This window comes from Neolamprologus multifasciatus, chromosome 17 (genome assembly GCF_963576455.1).
Source record: "Neolamprologus multifasciatus chromosome 17, fNeoMul1.2, whole genome shotgun sequence".
NCBI classification, from domain to species: Eukaryota; Metazoa; Chordata; class Actinopteri; order Cichliformes; family Cichlidae; genus Neolamprologus; species Neolamprologus multifasciatus.
In genome coordinates, this window is record NC_140455.1 from 13,683,833 (window position 1) to 13,705,479 (window position 21,647).

At 38.8% G+C, this 21,647-nt stretch overlaps 1 protein-coding gene and 1 long non-coding RNA gene across 6 annotated transcripts; both read left to right on the plus strand.

Moving 5' to 3' along the window:
* Positions 1-1,557: 1,557 nt before the first annotated feature.
* Positions 1,558-8,290, plus strand: LOC146499069 (uncharacterized). Of its 3 annotated transcripts, none has more exons than XR_014870046.1 (5): positions 1,558-1,809; positions 2,479-2,580; positions 2,676-2,843; positions 2,996-3,112; positions 7,587-8,290. It is a non-coding gene; the product is annotated as an uncharacterized LOC146499069 (long non-coding RNA). The 3 variants fall into 3 exon arrangements; XR_014870045.1 differs by lacking the exons at positions 1,558-1,809; positions 7,587-8,290 and adding exons at positions 1,837-2,364; positions 3,960-6,759; XR_014870044.1 differs by lacking the exon at positions 1,558-1,809 and adding an exon at positions 1,838-2,364 and having other exon boundaries at positions 7,587-8,289.
* Positions 8,291-8,430: 140 nt separating this feature from the next.
* LOC146499070 (uncharacterized) lies at positions 8,431-21,010 on the plus strand. Of its 3 annotated transcripts, XM_085138848.1 has the most exons (6): positions 8,435-10,504; positions 11,271-11,373; positions 11,586-11,690; positions 11,794-11,961; positions 14,326-14,442; positions 14,740-21,010. In XM_085138848.1, the coding sequence occupies exons 2-6, from the start codon at positions 11,325-11,327 to the stop codon at positions 15,609-15,611; spliced, it is 1,311 nt and encodes a 436-aa protein (XP_084994974.1). In that variant the 5' UTR covers positions 8,435-10,504; positions 11,271-11,324; the 3' UTR covers positions 15,612-21,010. The 3 variants fall into 3 exon arrangements, with proteins under 3 accessions (XP_084994975.1, XP_084994974.1, XP_084994972.1); XM_085138849.1 differs by lacking the exon at positions 11,271-11,373 and having other exon boundaries at positions 8,431-10,504; XM_085138846.1 differs by lacking the exon at positions 8,435-10,504 and having other exon boundaries at positions 11,241-11,373.
* Positions 21,011-21,647: the final 637 nt, after the last annotated feature.

The window sequence follows — 21,647 nt, forward strand, 5'->3', positions numbered from 1 at the left end:
GATACACATCAACAACTCAAGAGTTAATTCAAGGTGTAATTTTGGTTGCTAACGGGGCCGATGGAGCGATATGGCAGCCTCGCTTCTGTCAGTCTGCCCCAGGGCAGCTGTAGCTACGACTGTAGCTTGCCTCCACCAGTGTTTGAACGTGAGAGTGAATGAATAGTGGAATTGTAAAGCGCTTTGGGTGCCTTGAAAAGCGCTATATAAATGCAATCCATTATTATTATAACATTGTTGCGTGTGTGTGTTACCCAAAAAGCCATTTTGCAGGCCAGAGAAATCAAATCAATTCTTATAATCAGTATTTAAATGCATTCAGTTTGTTTGTTGGACGACAAAGAATCACTGAACACCGCTGTTTAAATTGTTAGAGCTATAGCAGGAAGTTGCCTTTATCTTTAATTATGTACCAAACTTTTTAAACCATCTTAAAAAAAGAAAAGATAAAATGTCAAAGCAAACAACTCCTCAAGAACTTGTTTTTAAGTTTGTAGTTGGAACCTATTGTAGCAGGAAGCAGGTATTTAGGGCACCTGGACTACAACATTAAGGATTTCTTATGAAGTACAAGCTTCTTTTTCCCCTTTTTGCAACCCCATTCTTACGTTTGCATATTAAAGGTAAGAATTGTGTTTGATTTGAACCAAAAACTTCCCCACATAGAGCACCTTGTAATAAAATAAAATACATATAAAAGTTCTTCCTGCTTAATGTTCAGGATCATTAGTTAGAGCAGTTGCACTGGTGAAACATTTTAATTTCATTACGGACACCTGCGCTTTAAGTCTACCAGTTCAGTTTGATTCATCCATCCATCAGTTCTCTTATTCAGTTCACTGGGGAGCTGGAGCTTATCCCATCCACACCAGGGAAATGTTGCTGGTAACCTGCTAACCTAACCCCACCAACTGCATGTCTTTGGACTGTTGGAGGAAGTTCAAGTACCTGGATAGAACCCATGCAAACACAGAGAGAAAATGCAAACTGAGTTCAATTCATATAGCACCAAATCACAACAACAGCTGCCTCGAGGTGCTAAGTCAAAATATGCACAAAGGGTAAAATGATGGACAGGGGTTCAAAATCTAAATATATCATTAGAATAGTACCAACCCCCCCCCCCCCCCCCCCCCCCAAAAAAAAAAAAAAAAAAAAAAAAAAACCCAAAAAACAAACAGAGTTGGTAACATAACAGGCTCTGAAATGGCACGTTTGCTGTGGCTGCGGGTACCATTATAGGATAGGTCTTGAAGTAATCAACTGCTCCTGTATTAAACACGGCTTCCCAGTCATAATAAAAGCTCCTGGTGAAATTTTAAAAGAATTTTTTTTTATTTGAGAGCATTTGCGTACGTGCTTGTCATTCTGTCTATAAAAATGATTGCTCAAAAGGTTTTCAATAAATTCTGAAAAAAAAGTGTGTTGCATTGCATTTGGATAGTACTTGTTTTGTATTGAAGTATTTTGAAATGGGCTTTAACATAGCAAATAACAACAGCTTGCACTTGCACTTGTTTTTACTGCACTACAAATTTCTTTAAAAAGATACAAAAAAAAAATACACACAAAATACAATACTATTCCTCTACAAGTAAATAATGCCCTGAGAGTCAGTTGCCTTGGTGGTTGTGCAAATTCCCTGCTGACTTGGCCTCAGGATGTCGCCAGGCAAGAATCAAGCGCACCCAAAGGGAATCAGTGGTCATGTGCGCAGCAGAGGGGGAGTGAGAGACGAAAGGAGGAGCGGCAGAGCATGGCAGTTGTAACGCGGTGTTTGTGTGTGATTACATGTGCGTTAATTAACCTGTAAGTGTGATTACCTTTGACGGGTTAACTAGTATGATAATAGCTATAGTTGTCTGTGCATGTTAAAGTTATGCCTAGGTATATTGATACCACATTGGTAGGATTACTTAATTATTTAATTAATTTGTACGCAGTTAATACCAGTGGCCAGAATCTCCTGCAATAATTACATAAAGCCGTTAAAGGATTTTTCTTTTGTTTATTGTTTAGTTTAACTGCTGTTAGCTTGCCACGTTCTTGCCTTACTACTAGTAACGTGTGCTATTTAGACAACTTATGGTGTTACAGTGACCCCTTATGGACATTGTAAAATATTGCTGTGTCTGAGTAGATGATGTGTGCTTGCTTCTTAGTTATCTTTGACACTACTAATTATAGAATTCCCCGTTTCTGTTTCCAAACAACCATGCTTATAGTCACCTATACTGCATCTGCTACAACCATAAGTTCATGTCTGGCTGTCCCCATTTGGATTAAACATGTCAAGCTCTGATGTAACTAATTCTTCTGTGGAGCGCAATTAAGGAGTTAGCCTACGTTTTGCTCACCATTATTGTACGTTGTGTATTGCAAGACCCCTTAAAGCATTTCAACCAATAAAGCAAAACCCAGCTATCTTCATGAATATGAATGAAAATGTGATCACAATTTCACTTTTTTTCTTCACAGCGGGAGCCCTTCAGTGTTTAACCTGCAAAGATGTGACATGTTTAACGACAAACCCAGTTAAGTGCACTATAGAGAAGGCGTGTGTGACATCTTCTATTCTAGGTAGTCTCTTCTTTATTCCATCTTTTACTTTTCAGTGAGCATACATGTACTGGGAGGTTACATCAATGTTAACAAACTCCACTTTGATTCTGCAGTGACATCATCTGGAATTAAGGTACCACAAATCATCAGGGGTTGTGCACCAGACTTCGTGTGTCCTGTCTTAGGCTCTCAGACATATTCAGCAAACCTGGGTATTTTGAGTGCAGCTGCATCTGTTGAATGCTGCAACAAAGACAACTGCAACTTAAACATTTTGCCTGGCAAGTACAGATAGAGTTTCTATATGACAAGAAAACACAAGCTAGATAATAATGTCGGAATCCTGCCATCTTCTTGACCTGGACTGTTAAATCTGAGTCACTGTAATGTTTTCTGTTTTTGAAAAAGATTTTGTCTTTCTTTCCTATTTCAGTCCCTGCAGATCAGACCGAGAACAATCTGAAGTGTTTTTCATGTGACCCCGGCTCCACTCAGTGTAACTCTACAGTGAAGTGTAGTGGAGTAGAGAATCGCTGCTTTCAAGCATTTGGTAATTCTCTTCAAACCTGTTTTGCTACCTTGAAATGTTTATACAAATTTGTGTTTTTGTAATATGAAAAATGAAACATCAACAAAAGAAAAAAAAACCCATTATATTACATACAACTTCAAGATACTCTGTTATTTGAGTCATATTATGAGTCAAATGACATCATTTGTTTGTTTCTAACATTTAATTGACCCAAATAAGTGTTTTTTATCTGACAGTTGTATTGACTGTAGTTGCTTTACAGCTAAACTTTGCATATCAACAAACTGCCGGCTAGTATTTCTTGCAGCATGTAAAATACTACTACTACTACTAATAATAATAAATACTATAAACTAAGTATTTTTAAAAGGTTTTAAAATTAATGAAAATTAAAATAGCCTATGTCATACTCTCACATCAGCAATGTTAATATAATTTGCCTCACTGAAATGATTTTGTTAAAAAAATGGAAAAATCCATTAAATATCTATCAGTTGCTTTATTAGCTGAATTTGCTGTCACTTAGTAGATTTTGGTCTGTAAAGTAGTATTGTAGGTACACCAGTTGGAGTTCTCTCACTGAGGTGAGACAAATGTCAATTTCTGACACTAATACTGGAACAAAAACATAACAGTGGTATTACACTGACGAAATAAGGAAGCTAATTTAATGAGACTGCTACATCAAAAAAAACACCTTACAAACCCACTGGTAAAGCACACCCTGCTGGTAAATGTTGTAATTACATACTGTAGAAGGTTTTTGCTTAAATACCTTTAAATACTTCCTTCTGATTTGAGCAAAATAACAAAAAAATAATTTCTATAAAGATGAAAAATCTGAAATTATGATTTTTATCTACAGTGCCATCAGGTATCAGCACTTCAGTTCCAGTCAAGGGCTGCATGTCTGAAAACATCTGTACAGCAGTGTCCAGCCTGTCAAGTCTCCCTGTCTTGAATCTTGGGAACGTCAGCTGTTGTGATAACAATTTGTGTAATACTGCTCCAACAACAACTACCACGTTCATCTATCTTCTATTTGGACTCATATATATTATCTATTAGAATAAAACAAAAAGGCACACATTTGAAGCATCGGAAAGACTCAGAAAACACCTTTTTCAAGACCTGATTGGGGTTAGGAAATCCAAATTTAGATAAAAGAGGCTGGAATCTGTCTGAAGCTGACAGTAAAAAGGCATCAATATAAGACAAATTAAAAAAACTGCATACATACCAATATTTACTCAATATATCATACTTTCTGCATATTTTCTTTTTTCTTTTAATTATCAAGGATATTAGGCATTTTAAGGCTTGTGTGAAATGTGGAACTGGAGCATTCCTTGTTGCTGGAAAAATAGTATCAATGAAAATAATGAAGATTTAACTCAAACAATGCTAAAGACTTTACAGGCATGAACAATCTACTGCACAAGGGATTCTGCATAAATGGCTCTCAATGTAAAACCATGAACAAAATAAATAAAACCAAATACATGAAAAGCAAAAATATATAAATAAAAACAAGAAATAAAAATGTTTGAAACCGACACGAATTTTATTTATTGTTTTGTTTTTTCTCATGTCATGCTGGTGGTCATACTTAAGCCAAACAGAGTACAATAAAACAAACAAACAAATAAATAAAAAGAGATAAATATTTACATGCTGTCCAACCTGTGTTTGGTAATGACGGTGTGCCTTGATATATCCTCCAATCCATACTGTAACTGGCTATTAAAGTAATGGCAAAAACATTCACACACTTATGGTAAAATATATGTATATATTAGGGGTGCAACGATACTCGTATCGATATCGAACCGTTCGATACAGTGCTTTCGGTTCGGTACGCATATGTATCGAACAATACAACATTTTTAATTTATTTTATCAACTTTCCTTCTGACGATGCTGTCTGTGTTGAGCGCTCAGTGGATCTGCGCTCGACAGTGCAGCCTAGGCGGAGTAGTCGAACACAGATTCACTGAGCGCAGGGCAAGCTAGCGAGACAGAAGCTAGGCTAGTTGCAACATGGCAAATTGAACCTCCCCCACCCTCATTCAGATCTGGCGTTTGGAACTATTTTGGTTTTCATGTGACGTATGACCCTGAAGGTAAGCGTGTCATGGACAAAAGTAAAACAGTATGTTGGATGTGCCAGCAATGCTCAATTGGTGGGAACTAGTGTGTTAGCGCAGTTAGCTCGTTAATGTGTTGACGTCTTCCAGCCCCACTCATGAGGCGATCCGCGGTAGCTCGTTAACGGAGATTTGCCGTGTTGTGACGTTAACGTCATTTCAGATTAACGCTGACAGCACTAGTGGGAACACAACCAATATGACTGCACATTTATTCTGACATCATCCTAGTGCAAAGACAAGTGGAAGCAGACAAAAACAAGCACGCATGCTACAAACTTTACCCGAGTCATTTAGACAGCCGTTAGCACATGATTCTCCTTATGGGGACCTGATATGTTTAATATGCTGCTGAGAATATAGCCCAGAAGAAGCGTATAGTATAGCTTTTATTTTGGAAAGAGACATTTCTCCATAATAAACTCTCTTTTCCAAAGATGAGTGATTCCTCAATCAGATACAGGGCTCGCAAAATCGCTAGCCCGACGTCCTGGGGCTTTTTTCCAGTCGGGCTACCAAAATCTATCTCTGCCCTGCCCATCGGCCTATTGTAGGAAGGAAAAATATATGTCAATGCTTTTGCATTCTTTCGGAAATGTAGCTGGGTAATTATGTCATTGGCATCGGCCACTGTCAATATGTGACATACTGAAATCGTGTTTGAATTTGCGCTTGTTTTTTGCTTTCACTTTGCAATCGTGTGAACTGTGTATAGAAAGCGACAGTACTGATTGGTGAGTGATGATAATTTGCGCACCAATTCCTCTGACATCGTCTTATCAATCGTTAGCTTACTATGCAAACATGACAAGTGAAATCTCCCGCAGCTTAAACATGTGAGAGGTTGATCGCGCAGAGAATCGCTGAGCGTTATGTTAGTGCGTGTGTAAAAGCAGCAGGATATATATTTTAGTTCTGCTGAGCCAAATAAGACAGGTCAGGGTGAAGAAGTGACAAAACGGAAAAGTTATGACAAATCAGACTATAAGGCAAAAAGAAAGTGCAGCTTTGTGGTTTCATGGACAAAAGAATTTCTGTGGCTGCAATATGACGAGCTAAATAACCAGGGCTGCACATAAGTGGTCCGCAGGTGCGCATTCGCTGTCAAAATAAAAACCTGCACAAGATAAGAAGTTGCAACGCGTGTTTGCGTACATAAGATTTTCAGGAGGAGGACAGACATTTGTTTAGAACTCTTAAAGATGTCGAAGAAGCTCCTTTAAGCAATTACTGTGATGTTCCTCCACCTCCAAAGAAATGTCAGAAGGAGTCCGAACCACAAAAGAAGCACGTATTCTCGGAAAAGTGGTTGCAGGAGGTGAGCTGGCTTCAAACAAATGATGAACGCACAGAGATGTGGTGCAGAATGTGCCGTGAAAAGTTAATAAATGACAAATTAATAAAAAGGCATGAACATTTTTTTTGTATCGAAAAAATATCGAACCGTGACACCAAAGTATCGAACCGAACCGAACCGTGAATTTTGTGTATCGTTGCACCCCTAGTATATATCTATGTATCTATATATAGATATATAGATATAGATAGATATATATAGATATATATAGATATATGATGAATTCAGCTCAGATGGCTAGATCAATGAACTGGTATCTGATTCACTATTGACAGCTTTATAACATTTATTTAGAGGAGGTGGCTAACAATTCCTCTATTCTGTAGTCAGCATCCACAGCCAGTTTTGTTAATGTTAATGGCTGAGAGGGTTCAGTTCTATGCAGCAGTGAGAACAGAGCATATCCTTGGTAGATTTCACACTTATGGGGACTTGTGCTTGAAGTTGGCCTCTAGTGTTATTCTCCACATTCCCATCCAATTCCTGATGAAGGGGCAGAGAGTCCGAGGCTTTTTTGTAGTCAATCCAGGCAGTGCACAGGTTGGTTCATCTGCTGTAGTTACAGTGTAGAGGAATGACCAAAGAGATACAGGACAGCAAACAAATCTTTATTTATATAGGAAAGTACACTTTCCTATATAAATATATCCTATATAAATAGACATAATACATTACAAATCTAGCTGATTAAAACAAGAATACAAATAGTGCATGTCATTTAAATAAAGTAGAAACGAAGGCCATTCAACAGACTTGCAAATTGGAAGGACCAGAGACTAACCCTTGACATTTATGATAACGTCTTCGTGTACATGATGTTCACAGCCATCGCTTTTGTTTAGCAACACTGTCTCTAATATTACTAACAATAAGTACAAATATTATATTTGTATGTGTAAAGTAATGTGATGTGTTTACATTGTATTTGATAAATGCAAGCTACCTTGAAGAAAAGCTAAAATTTGTTTTGTTTTGTTTTTTCACTTAGGGAAATACAGGTGCATTTGGGCCCATCAAACACTTGTTTTTACCCAAAAAGTGATACGGATGTTCTGACGACTAGGCGCTGACATTTGACATTTCTCCTTTGTTTTCTGTTAATGTGCTGAAATGTTATTAATGTAATGTAATTCTGAATATTGGAATTTAAGTTCCAGAGAAGAGCCAGCACTTAATGGTGTGTGGATATCCCGCCCGTCACACCCATCCACAGACAAACCTTAGACTCAGTTTGTCTTCATTTGACTGTAATGTAATGACTAAGTTGTTGTGTCATATCTACTGTTCCAAATGTGACTTTATAAATAACTTCTTTAACCAAATTAATTTTTCCCAAAAGCATTCTAATAAAGATATCAAACAAAAGTCAACAAAGTCCAGGTCAACATTATGAGCCAGAGAATAGTTGTAAACAATTCTGCGCCCTCTCTTTCTAGTACAGGCTCACTGACAGCAACACTGCATCCTGATGGTGGCAGATTTTACAAAGCAAAAATACAATGTGACTCTGCCAGTGTTTCTGAAAAATACAAGCGCTTCCATTGAAGTGTTGCTATATTACTCATATTAAATACATTTTAATAGAAAAAAGAAAATAAAAATGTACATTTTTGTAAATTCCTTAGACATAACACTAGTATTTGTATATACGCACTGCTCAAAAACATTAAAGAAACAATTTTGAAAATGCCCCATCTCAATGGGATTTTTTTTGCTGTATATCTCTCAAATAAAAGACACATTTAAAATCAGAGTGAACAAAATTATGCTGTAGGCTAGTTCATTTTGCAGAAATTTTCAATGCAACATTAGTATCAGTATCAGTAGTTTGTACGCCTGTAATGTTAAGACATTCTTTGTCCACGGCATCACTGAGATGCTGCATGAGGCTAATAATAATGCTGAGGCTGGGCATTGACGGGCACCAGGAGGAACCAGGATGCACAGCAACAGAGTAGGGTCTGACAATGGGCCCAAGGATTTCTTGATGATACCTAATAGCAGTCAGGCTGCCGTTGCCTAGCTTGTCGAGGTCCCTCCAAGGATATGCCTCCACAGACTACCACTGACTAATTAGCAAACCAGTCAGTTGAAGGCATAAGAACTGGTTTGGTTTAGCCAACAGGGCTCTATGGAGCTGAGAAGAGTACATGACCCACTAGAAGTTCTCAGCACATCAGAGGCTGCCTATCTCCCTCTCTTGACCACAATCACTTTGTGTACACACTAAATCAGTTCACGGAGGATGCCATCATCATCACCCTTCACAGAATGCTGAGCCAACTGGAGAACAAGAAGATCTAAGTGAGGATGCATATATTCCTCATATCTGTTATTTATTCTTGCTGCCCTGTTTGTATTCTATTTTATTCCATGCACAGTTGGACAGTTGCACAGCCATTCGTTGAAAATGTCCATTTCAAGCTGGACATTATGTTTTTTCCCCTGCAGTTTCAGTCAAAAAACTTCCTTTTATAGTTCATGTTTGTCACACAGTAGTGTTTCAGATGTTTCATCTAAGACATGGAAACAGAAAGGAGTAAAGAAATAGTAAAGAGAAGCATATATTAAAAGATAACTCGGGTGTGGAATAGGTGACACACCAGGGCATTAGCTGAAAAATTACTGTAATGGCCAAACCCTTAATTGAGTGATTCAGAAACAACCTGCGTTATTTCTGTGTTAGTCCATAATAGAACAAAAAGAAGGTGTGTGTGACAAATGATCATACTTGATAAATAACATGCTGTATGTTTGATTTGAATAGTGCTATTATTATGTTACAAAGACAGCGTGGCAATGACATCTGTTCAACAACAGCAGGTGTGGTAAATTCAGAGAGTAGTACAACACTATGACAGAGTACAGCGTCAGTTGTGCTTCATGATGGTTTTGGAAAACATTTGAGATGGTAGATCATGAGGTTTAGATGATTTCTTGGCTGTTTGAAGCGTGTAAGAGCAAAATGTACAAAGCATAGAAGCATAAACCAGAAAATCATCAATGTTTGAACTAAAAGGCATTTCAGTAAAGTAGCTGAGTAAAAATAAAGTTACTCCACGGTTCAAGTATTGATCTTGATCAGGTAAGGCAGCTGCCACACCTGCAGCAGGTTTTACACCATTGGTCACAAAGCCGTCAGTTTCTCAAAAAACCAGATCTACAGGAAAGAATGGAGCAGGTGATAATAATGATAATAAAGAGTGATTAACATGTTTTATATTTTATTCAGACAGTTACCTCCCAGTCATGACTGTTAGTTCTTGCGTCAAGGAACATCTGATGATTTTCTTTCAACTTACACATAAAATCAAACAGATTTCACACCACACTGTTTGTACTGTGTTAGTGAGTAAAATCAAGTTTTCATATTCAAATGGTCAACAACTGGCATTCAAGTAGGAATGAAAACTGTTATGTAGTATAAGCTGATTAAATAGACATCTACAATGATCACTGTTTTTTTCAGATATATTGATTTTGAGATTAAAAACACAACATTTGTTAGCAATTTAATAGTTCTTTTTGGACTTCTTTCTTTTGTTTTATCTTGACCTCTGTAGGATCTCTGAGTTTTGTCCCTCTTTTGTCCCATGATTTCTCTGTCTTCAGAGGAACTTGTTAGCCTATCTTTATAAACTACATTATTATTTAGCAACTGTGACTCTTTGTTTACAAATGAGGCACCCAGGTACAGCATTTCTAAAAGTTTGCACTATGAGTACATACGTATCAGTCCATTCTTCATTAAAGCTATGGTTTTCTGCATTAACTTTCTACTACTACTTTAACCTGTTAAACACTTCTGCCTGTTTCCACAGAATCGCCAGAGTTCACTCAGAAAGCACAGATTCCAAAACTGCAAGTTTCGCCAGGCTGTTCAAGACCTAAGAAATTTCAGCTTTTGTATGAAATTGTATCAAATTGCACAACACTTAAGGCTCTTAAGGAATGACATTTTTTCATGCATGTAATATATTCAGGCCAACTCCACAAACTAAAGCACTGTGTGCATTATTAGCCTCACAAATATGAAGCCTAAAATACTGCAGTCGCTCTCTAGTGACTTACTGCAGTACAGGTCATGTGAGTTACTTTATGTTATGTTTATGTTACTTTAGTTACTTTATGAGAGCATCTGGTCCTCACAGTGTGTGCTGATAAAATTCTGGTCCTTGGACAAATGTAGTTGACAACCCCTGATCTATTTAGACACCATTTATCATTAGTAGTATATGTAGAGGACAATACTTGATGTAAAGCATTTAGGCTTGATCTTCATCAGTTGTAGAAAAGTTATTCCAGGGTTGTTTCATAACATTTGGTCCTGGTTTTATTTGGAAGTGTCAGCTGTTATAAACAAATTGAACTGTATGAACAAAAAGTCAATTATGGTTTCAAAGTCAAAATTAAAGATGATGGCTTAATGACACAAGACGCAAGGTCATTCACATTTGTTAAAAACGTAATAATGTAAAAAATAATTCCTGTGTTTTTTGTGATGCACGAATACTTGTTGTTGAATTGATGAGGAAAGGCGTGGTAAGATGCTTTGACATCATGATTTGACGAAAGAAGACTTGACTGTATGAATAATCATGCTGTAAAAATGTAAACACACCCAAACCTGATGTCACCTGTTCAGTATATAAAGTGCAGTGGTGCTCCTCAGCTTTAGTATCGCAGTCCAGGGAAACTAATCTGCAGAACTGACCTGTTCATCACAATGAAGCTGCCGTTTTCTCTGTTTCTCCTCTGGGCACTCTCCACCACAGGTAACTACACTCATTTCACCTGCAGGTAGAAGGGAGTCTAATTTAAAGCTCCAAATCTTTTATTTAAATCTTACATTGTAATTTTTTTTCCAAAGTTAGCGAGTAGAATTGACTGCAACCTGCTATAACCCAATCTGAACTTTCAAAACATCTCATATTTGCTATATATTTAAATTGTGATCATCATTTTTGTGTTTCTCTCCTGATTGCAGCTGGAGCGCTTCTGTGTCAAACCTGCACAGATTCAACGTGTTCAACCACAGTAGCAAATACATGCTCCCCATCGGAACCAATGTGTGTTACAGCTACCATTCTAGGTAATGTTTTCTCATATAATATTTAATATTTTCACTAAATTACATCCACTGTGAAGCTATTTGTGTTCCATCAACATTAACAAGCTGCACTTTGCCTTTGTAGCTACTTCATCTGGAACTACGACAACACAAATCTACAAGGCATGTGCATCTTCCTCCCTGTGTCCAGCCGTAACCTCTCAGACATTTTCAGTCGACCTGGGTATTCAAAGTGCTCTGGCTTCTGCTCAATGCTGCAACACAGATAACTGCAACTCAGCAACTCTACCAAGTAAGTTAAATACTACGTTGCTCATTGAAGACTGATTGAAGAAAATAAGAACAACCCCAGGTTTCTCTTCAGCACTGTAGCCAGGCTGACAAAAAGTCAGAGCTCTGTTGAGCCAACCATCCCTTTAACGTTAACTAGTGAGGACTTCATGAACTTCTTCACAAATAAAATTTTTATCATTAGAGAAAAAATTACCAATAATCATCCCACAGATCTAATATTATCTACAGCTACTCTTAGTTCCATTGATGTTAAGTTAGACTCTTTTTTTCCAATCGATCTTTCTGAGTTAACTTCAATAATTACTTCCTCCAAACCATCAACGTGTCTTTTAGACCCCATTCCTACAAAACTGCTCAAAGAAGTCCTGCCATTGATTAATTCTTCGATCTTATATATGATCAACCTATCTCTAATAATCGGCTATGTACCACAGGCCTTCAAGGTGGCTGCAGTTAAACCTTTACTCAAAAAGCCATCTCTAGACCCAGCAGTCTTAGCTAATTATAGGCCAATCTCCAACCTTCCTTTCATATCAAAAATCCTTGAAAGAGTAGTTGTCAAACAGCTAACAGATCATCTGCAGGGGAATGGTTTATTTGAAGGGTTTATTTGAAGAGTTTCAGTCAGGTTTCAGAGTTCATCACAGCACAGAAACAGCTTTATTGAAGGTTACAAATGATCTTCTTATGGCCTCTGACAGTGGACTCATCTCTGTGCTTGTCCTTCTTGACCTTAGTGCAGCATTCGATACTGTTGACCATAATATTCTATTAGAGCGATTAGAACATGCTGTAGGTATTACAGGTATTGCACTGCAGTGGTTTGTATCATATCTATCTAATAGACTCCAATTTGTGCATGTAAATGGAGAGTCCTCTTCACACACTGAGGTTAATTATGGAGTTCCACAGGGTTCGGTGCTAGGACCAATTCTGTTTACATTATACATGCTTCCCCTAGGCAGCATCATTAGAAGACATAGCATACATTTTCACTGCTATGCAGATGACACCCAGCTCTATCTGTCCATGAAGCCAGATAACACACACCAATTAGTTAAACTGCAGGAATGTCTTAAAGACATAAAGACTTGGATGGCCACTAACTTTCTGCTTCTTAACTCAGATAAAACTGAGGTCATTGTACTCGGCGCTGAAAAGCTTAGAAATATGGTATCTAACCAGATTCTTACTCTGGATGGCATTACCTTGGCCTCCAGTAACACTGTGAGGAACCTTGGAGTCATTTTTGACCAGGATATGTCCTTCAACGCACATATTAAACAAATATGTAAGACTGCGTTCTTCCATTTGCGCAACATCTCTAAAATTAGAAATATCCTGTCTCAGAGTGACGCTGAAAAACTAGTTCATGCATTTATTACTTCCAGGCTAGACTACTGCAATTCATTATTATCAGGATGTCCAAAAAACTCACTGAAAAGCCTTCAGTTAATCCAAAATGCTGCAGCAAGAGTACTGACAGGGACTAGAAAGAGAGAGCATATTTCTCCTGTTTTGGCTTCCCTTCATTGGCTTCCTGTTAAATCCAGAATTGAATTCAAAATCCTGCTCCTCACATACAAGGTCTTAAATAATCAGGCCCCATCTTATCTTAATGACCTTGTAGTACCATATCACCCTATTAGAGCACTTCGCTCTCGCTCTGCAGGCCTACTTGTTGTTCCTAGAGTATTTAAAAGTAGAATGGGAGGGAGAGCCTTCAGTTTTCAGGCCCCTCTTCTGTGGAACCAGCTTCCAGTTTGGATTCAGGAGACAGACACTATCTCTACTTTTAAGATTAGGCTTAAAACCTTCCTTTTTGCTAAAGCATATAGTTAGGGCTGGACCAGGTGACCCTGAATCCTCCCTTAGTTATGCTGCAATAGATGTAGGCTGCCGGGGGATTCCCATGATGCATTGAGTTTTTCCTTTCCAGTCACCTTTCTCACTCACTATGTATTAACAGACCTCTCTGTATTGAATCGTATCTGTTATTAATCTCTGTCTCTCTTCCACAGCATGTCTTTATCCTGTCTTCCTTCTCTCACCCCAACCGGTCGCAGCAGATGGCCGCCCCTCCCTGAGCCTGGTTCTGCCGGAGGTTTCTTCCTGTTAAAAGGGAGTTTTTCCTTCCCACTGTCGCCAAAGTGCTTGCTCATAGGGGGTCATATGATTGTTGGGCTTTTCTCTGTATCTATGAAGCGCCTTGAGGCGACATTTGTTGTGATTTGGCGCTATATAAATAAAATTGAATTGAATTGAATTGAAGACAAAAGAATAATATAAAGAAATAAAAACAATAATCTGATGTTGTAAGAGTCTCTGTTCTGAAATGAAATGTCCTGCTTTTCTGTTTCAGATCCTGCTTCTCAGTCAAATAATGGTGGAGTATGCAACGTTTGTGACCCTTCCACTGGTCAGTGCTCCTCCACATTACAGTGTCAGGGAGTGGAGAACAAATGCTTCCAATCAATCAGTGAGTCTTTATGTTGTATCAGTTGTGTCATCGGTTTTCTATCAAAGATGATTTCAAATTCTTTTGTGATACATCTGACATATAAAAGAGCGGAAACTTTTACCCTAATTTATACTAAATGTTATCCTTGGGTGTGAAAGTTACTGTGATAAGATTTAATATTTCTAGACTGGAAGTCAGACAAACAAATAAACTTTTTAAAAAGCTATTAAGTTGTTTTTTGCATGAAATATATTAAGCTTCCTGGAAAGTAGCCAATTTAAAACATATCCTGAAATTCTTCTTTTTGATCTGCAGTCAAAAGCAGCACCAGCACGTATCCAGGTTACGGCTGCGCATCTGAAAACCTGTGTGCAGCTGCTTTAAGCCTGGGTTCTCTACCTTTCATGCAGAGTGTTGGTACAGTATCAGGTGTTGCCTGTTCTGCAGCACCAACTACAACTGCTGCCCCAACTACAACTACAACCATCGCAACAACTACAACCACCACCCCAACTATAACTACAACCACTGCCACAACTACAACCACCACCCCAACTACAACTACAACCACTACCCCAACTACAACCACCACCCCAACTACAACTACAACCACCACCCCAGCTACAACTACAACCACTACCCCAACTACAACCACCACCCCAACTACAACTACAACCACCACCCCAGCTACAACTACAACCACTACCCCAACTACAACTACAACCACCACCCCAACTACAACTACAACCACCACCCCAACTACAACTACAACCGCCACAACTACAACTACAACCACTACCCCAACTACAACTACAACCACCACCCCAACTACAACTACAACCGCCACAACTACAACTACAACCACCACTCCAACTACCGCTACAACTACAACCACCACCCCAACTACCGCTACAACTACAACAACTACCCCAACTACAACTACAACCGCCACAACTACAACTACAACCACCACCCCAACTACCGCTACAACTACAACCACCACCCCAACTACAACTGCAACCACTACCCCAACTACAACTACAACCACTGCCACAACTACAAGCTCTGCAGCTACAACTGCTACATCAACTGCAACAACCGCCTCTACAACCAAAAGTGACGCTTGTTCTATCAGACTGGGAATGATCCATCTGCTGCTTGGACTCCTTCTCTTTACCTTTCATTAAAGTCCTGAATAACACAAAAACAAACAAAAGAACATATGATGCTTTAACAAGACTCAAAAACCTTTTGGATGTTGACCTTGTGTTTACAAACCACTGTTAAAGTAAAGTCAATGAAAAAAGGTGATAGAGTCTTGTTGAAGCTGACTTGGAATAAGTATATAAGACTTCTTTGTATGTTGTCATGATGGACAATTATGTCCATTATGTCCAAAATAATATAATAATATATTAATTATACTAAATGGGTGATACAACTGAATCTTTTTAGCAATAACTCAGCATGCTTTGGAAATTTGGAGAATTTATATTTCTTATTTATTCATTTATTTTGCTTTGTGCTTTTTATTTTCTGCATTTCTCTCTCTCTCTAATCTGATCTATATTACTAGTGATCAATGGTGAATCTAAAAATACCTAAAAATAATCTCTCGCCATCCCTAGTGGAACCCAAGTTTTGCATATAACAGTGTTGTTTATTAAAATAAGCTAGCATTAACACTTTGAGCCTAGGTACAGTTAACATTGACAGAGTGAGCATTACAGTAAGTTTCCACCTCCTTTTGTCAGACCTGCAGGGTTTAAGCTTGTGGTGTTCTCCTCTGTCTCGTGGCAGACAAACTATTTTTTTGCACTGGCACAAATAATTTGTGTGGCATCTTACTGTAACACCTGATTGTTGTCTAATTTTTGTTTTAGTAGTTTTAAATAGAGGTACAAAAAACTCCAGATGCATCGGCTGCATTTTTCGGTAAATAGTTGTATAGAACTTTGTTGTTTACAAAATTTGGGTGTAGGTCTTTAGAATTTAGGAAATTTCTGTAGATCTGCCCCTGCTGATGATAAAGATACAATAAAGCCCTTGTCCTATATCCTTCTGTGTTTCAGTGTTAAACTGGGAACATTTCTGACATATGCTGGTATAGATTAATTTGGCGGTGTGGAGGCTGCTGCTTACAATCCTTTGTGTAGTTTTCACAACCGCTGGCCGAGTCATCTTCTTTGCCATACAGCAGATTCCATGCCACACAGTGATGCAGGAGCACAGGGAACTCTGTACCACACATCTGTAGAATAGTTTTAGGACTGAGTTTCCAAGTCCAGTGTTCCTTCACTTCCTGAGAAAGTAGAGTGTGCCTGTGCACCTTGTTAACAACAAAGAAAAAGTTGTGGTTCCAGGTCAGGTCCTCAGAGGGATGTTCAACAAGGTACTTAAAGCTGAACACCTTTTCAGCTGCTCCTCAATGTGTAGGGGTGGAAGGGAGTTTCTGCCCTTCATGAAATGCTGAGACTGGTATCCCTGCACCATCTTTTCAGCCTTTTTACCTCCTGCCTGTATTCAGATTCATCATTCTGCCCCTTCCCAATTCTCACACACTTAATTTCTTAAATGTAAAAGTTAATTACAGTACAATTAACAAAAACCCGAACAACCATGTGAAACGAATACGGTTGAACAGTACGATTATTCCTTAAATTCCAGTATTGAATAAAAGCTGTATGCTGAGAGTGAATGAGACGAGACATCGATTCACTGATCTACACTACTAGGATAGAAATGTCATTTAGACTGTAGAAGTGTCAAAAGATTTTGAATTTTATTAATATTCAACAGTGATAAATGTTTATGTTTAGCTTATTTGAATTGCACAGAAATGCCTGTACATAGCGTGTCAGCAAATTCTTTAGCTGGAACAAAGTGACCACATGAGGAAGTTGCTCAAGTTTAGACAACACCCACATGTATTGTTTTAACCCACTACAAGATCGTTAACCAACTTGTCCATCTTTGTCTTGCAAGGCTGCATCCTGTGCAGCCTCGTATGCAATCACCAGATAAGAAGTTGTTTTTTCCTAACTTGTACTCCACCCATGAGTGTTACGTGAGTAGGGCAGTATATAATAAAGTCTGACCAGACGCCTGGCACGCTTTTGCCTGCACGTTTCTGTAGTCGACGGAACGTGGTCAGGCAATCGTCCATGTACATGAATTAACTCTGGGCCCGTGATTCTTTGCTTTCCTGAGGTTTTTCTCCTTACAAGAAGTGTAGTAGGTTGGCTACAAAAAGAGGAAAGCTAGTCAGAAGTGAGGGGACTGCACTACCAGAAGGGAAAATTGCAGAAATAAAGGATTCTGGGTAGCAAAGGGGAACAATGAGGAGTAAATGGTAAATGCACTGATTCTTATTTAGCACATATCTACTCTAACTGAGCACTGAGTCCTTTACACAACTCTCCTCATTCACCCATTTGCAAAAGCACCTTTTTTTCTACATAAATGCTTTTTATCTAACATTCACACAGATTCAATGAATACATTTGAGAACAACTTGGGGTTAGTATCTATCTATCTATCTATCTATCTATCTATCTATCTATCTATCTATCTAGTCATGTGAGAAAATTAGGACACACTATGAAAGCTTGTATATTTTAAAATATATTTGGACATGTGGATATTTAGTATCAATTTTATGTCATGGTCCTGGGTCATTTTGACCCAGCGTTTTGTGTTTCCTTGAAGTTCATTTTTGTAGCCTTGTGTTTATTCTGATTTTGTATTAGTTTAGGGTTGAACCTGAAGTTTAGTGTTTTATCAGCCCTACCTGTGTCTGTCCTCGGTGCTCTGTTCATGTCCCCGTTTTGTGTTGTAAATCAGTCTGTGTGTTTCCTGCTTTACTTTGAAGGCTCGTGTTCTGGATTTCCTGTTCTATTCTGAAGGTCTGTGTCTGTTGTCATTGTGTTCAGCTTGTGTCCTCCAGTCATCGTGTGTATTAGGATCAGTTGTTCTCCCCTCCTTTGTGTGATTACCCAATTACCTTGTGTGTGTATATTTAGTGGGTGTCGGTCTGTGTTCGTTGTCGGCTCGTCTGCGTTCATCTGTGTATCTCTGCGTTTTTGGTATCCTCCGTCAGTCTGCGTCTCTCTGCCTTTCACCCCGTGTCCTGAGGATTTCTAGTTGCTCTTTAGTTTTCCCAGTTTAGGTTTCCGTTAGTATGTCTCATGATTCTTTGTCTGTTCCTGCCACTGTCACCTGTAAATAAACTCTCACTCATATCATCAGTCAGCTGCCTGCATTTTGGGTCCTCCTTTCATTCCACAACACGACTGCTGCCCCAGCCGTGACATTTTAATGATACTGAGGTATCCAAATAATATAATTAAACGTTAAAAAAAAACAAGAAATGCCTTTTTGAAACTTTATGTGAAATGTAATTTAAAAAGAATGCAATTTCTGGTGTGGAATAAATTAGGATCTAAACAAAAAGTTTTCCCTCTAACCCTTGCGGCTGGTCTGTCCTTCAAGCTCAGGTCCTCTACCAGAGGCCTGGGAGTTTGAGAGTCCTGACAGTTATCTTGGATGTTGTTCTGGGATCTGCTGGAGCCACTCGCCTAGCTTGGGAGTCACTTTTTACCTCTTAAGCTACAGCCATCACAGGGCCTAGCACCCACCCCAGGAGGCCCCTTGGAAAGCTGCAACAGCCAAATATCTGCAGAGAGTAAGGCAAATCCTGAGGAGTCAGTTGAATGGGAAGAACAACAAGTGGGCAATCAATACCTACGTCCTGCTGGTGATCATATACCTTGCTGGAATTATCAGCTGGTCAAAGGAGGAGATAGAAGCTACTAACAAGGAACCACCTCACCATGCACGGAGGGATTCATCCCAAGTCCAGTATCCTGAGACTGTAGGGTAGGTTCAGCAGATGGAAGGTGCCCAAGGAGTAGTAAGAGTGAGTGTTAGAACCATTACCCACAATGAAACAAAGAAATCCATAAATAAATCAGGGACGTGACCACAACTTATATTTTGCTTAGTGATTATCTCAGGCGCCAGAAACCAGAGAAAGAAGAGGCACAAGAGGACAGACCCTTGGAAGGACAGACCCCTGTATAGCATGTACCACCGGCTGTTAGAAGAAGTGGCAGAAAAATCCTACCAGTGCCTGGACAAAGCTGGATTGAAAGACAGCACAGAGGCACTACAAATGGTAGTACAGAAACAAGCTCTAAGCATAGGTGTGGTTCTACCGCTCCAAGCAAGTCCCAAGGTGCACGCTGTGCAAAGATGACCCTGAGACAATCCAGCACATAACAGCAGGGTCATATTAGGTAGGGCATACATGGAGCACCATAACCAACTGGCCTGCATAATATACAGTAACATCTATGCTGACTATGGCCTGGAAGTTCCAGGTTTAAAATGCGATATGTCCCCTAGGGTGATCGAGCATGACTGAGCGAAGATTGTGTGAGACTTCCAGATAAAGACAGACAAACTGGTGAAGACTTAGTAACCAGACAAAGTAGTGGTGGACAAGCAGAAGAAGTTGGCCATAGTAACAGATGTAGCTATATTAACAGATAACAGCATCAGGAAAAAGAAATGTGAGAAGCTCCAGAAATACCAAGGGCTGAGAGAGGAGCTCAAGAAGATGTGGAGTTTGAAGGCAACACTGGTTTCTGAGGTAACCGGAGGACCTTCAAAGTGGGCAAGTGGCTTTAACAGGTCCCAGGAACAACATCTGAGATCTCCAAAGGAGGGCAGTCCTAAGGCACAGCATTAGCATCCAAAACTCACCTCCTTAATTTCTCTGCAGGATGCTTTTCCTCAGTGATTTGGAAGAACACAATGCTCAGACATCTTACCTGGCTGCCCTTCTGCTCAGCCAGATCACTGCAACAGGAAGAAAATGTCGTACATCTTGGCTCAAATTATTTCGCCTCTCAGCGCCATACTCACCTGGTCGCACCCCCCTTGACCACATTACTGATCACTTTCCAAGTAAGCATTATCTCTAGTAATGACTCATCTTGCTTTCGGTATTCTTTGCCTGATAATAATCCGCCTCTCCTTCTGTTGCAGTAGGCTCCATGCCTGTGACTCTCACTCCCTTGTGGGTAGAATTACTGAGTTAAAAAAAAAGACTTGTGGGTCCACTTCACGTACAAGGCAACTGGCCTTCTGACAAAACTGAGAGGGGAATTATTTTTTTGATTTTTGATTTTTTTGCTCAAGGTGATATTGATATGAAGTAACAACCAATCCAACCCAAACATGCAAATGACTTAAACCATAGATGTTCAAAAGATAAGTTATGTCTCAGTATAGTGTAGTATAGTATAGTGCAGTACAGGGAAGTAAAAGTGTGGCAGTACAAGGTGCAAGAGCAACACTGAGTTTATACTCTATGGCTTATGTTGGATACAGTTTGAATCCACAGTCTTAGGCTTAGTTTTCCCGAGATGGATAAGGTCTCAAACTAAAATGTTTTTCAGTGGAGAGCTGGACTGAAGTTTTCTTCTAGTTTAGTACCTGGCTTAACGGATGTCTGGGAAACCAGCTGTATTCTTTTTTAATATTATGAATATATTTGAAATTCTCTGGCACTGTTTTTTTCCCCTTTCTGTTAGACTCCAGTCTGCTACGTCATTAAATGTCTTACTGTCACTTTACAATATTTGACTTGCTGGGCTCACATCCTCATTTTATGTTTGACAGCTTTTTAGTAGGTAAAGGCGAATGGCTTGGACATGAATTGATGAATTGTCTTGCCTCAGTGAGATGAATCCAACTGGTGTACCTAAAATAATGCTTTACACGCCAACATTTGCTTATTATTCCAGAAAAATTTCTCACAAAATTCTTGTTAAAATCAGTAAAAAAAAAAACTTCCCAGAAGATGACAAATAGAACAGATGGATTAGAATAGTGGCCACAAGGGAAAAACATTATCTGGACATCTTGAGAATTTTTACAAAATGAGACTGCTGAAAGAATGAAGAAGAAGTGTATTTGTCTATTTTTTAGATATTTTAGTTTCTATTTTGAAACAGATTTTTTTAAGTACTTATTGTAAATATATATTTTATAATTGTTGAAAACCTTGGAAATGTAACTAAAGCTTTCACTAACAGGTGTAAAAACAACATGTGTGATTTTATGTCCAAAATATCTGTTCAAGTGTTTTTAGTTTAATGTAATACCAATTTGTACCACATGATGGTATGCTGAGTCAATACAACCCATTAAGAACG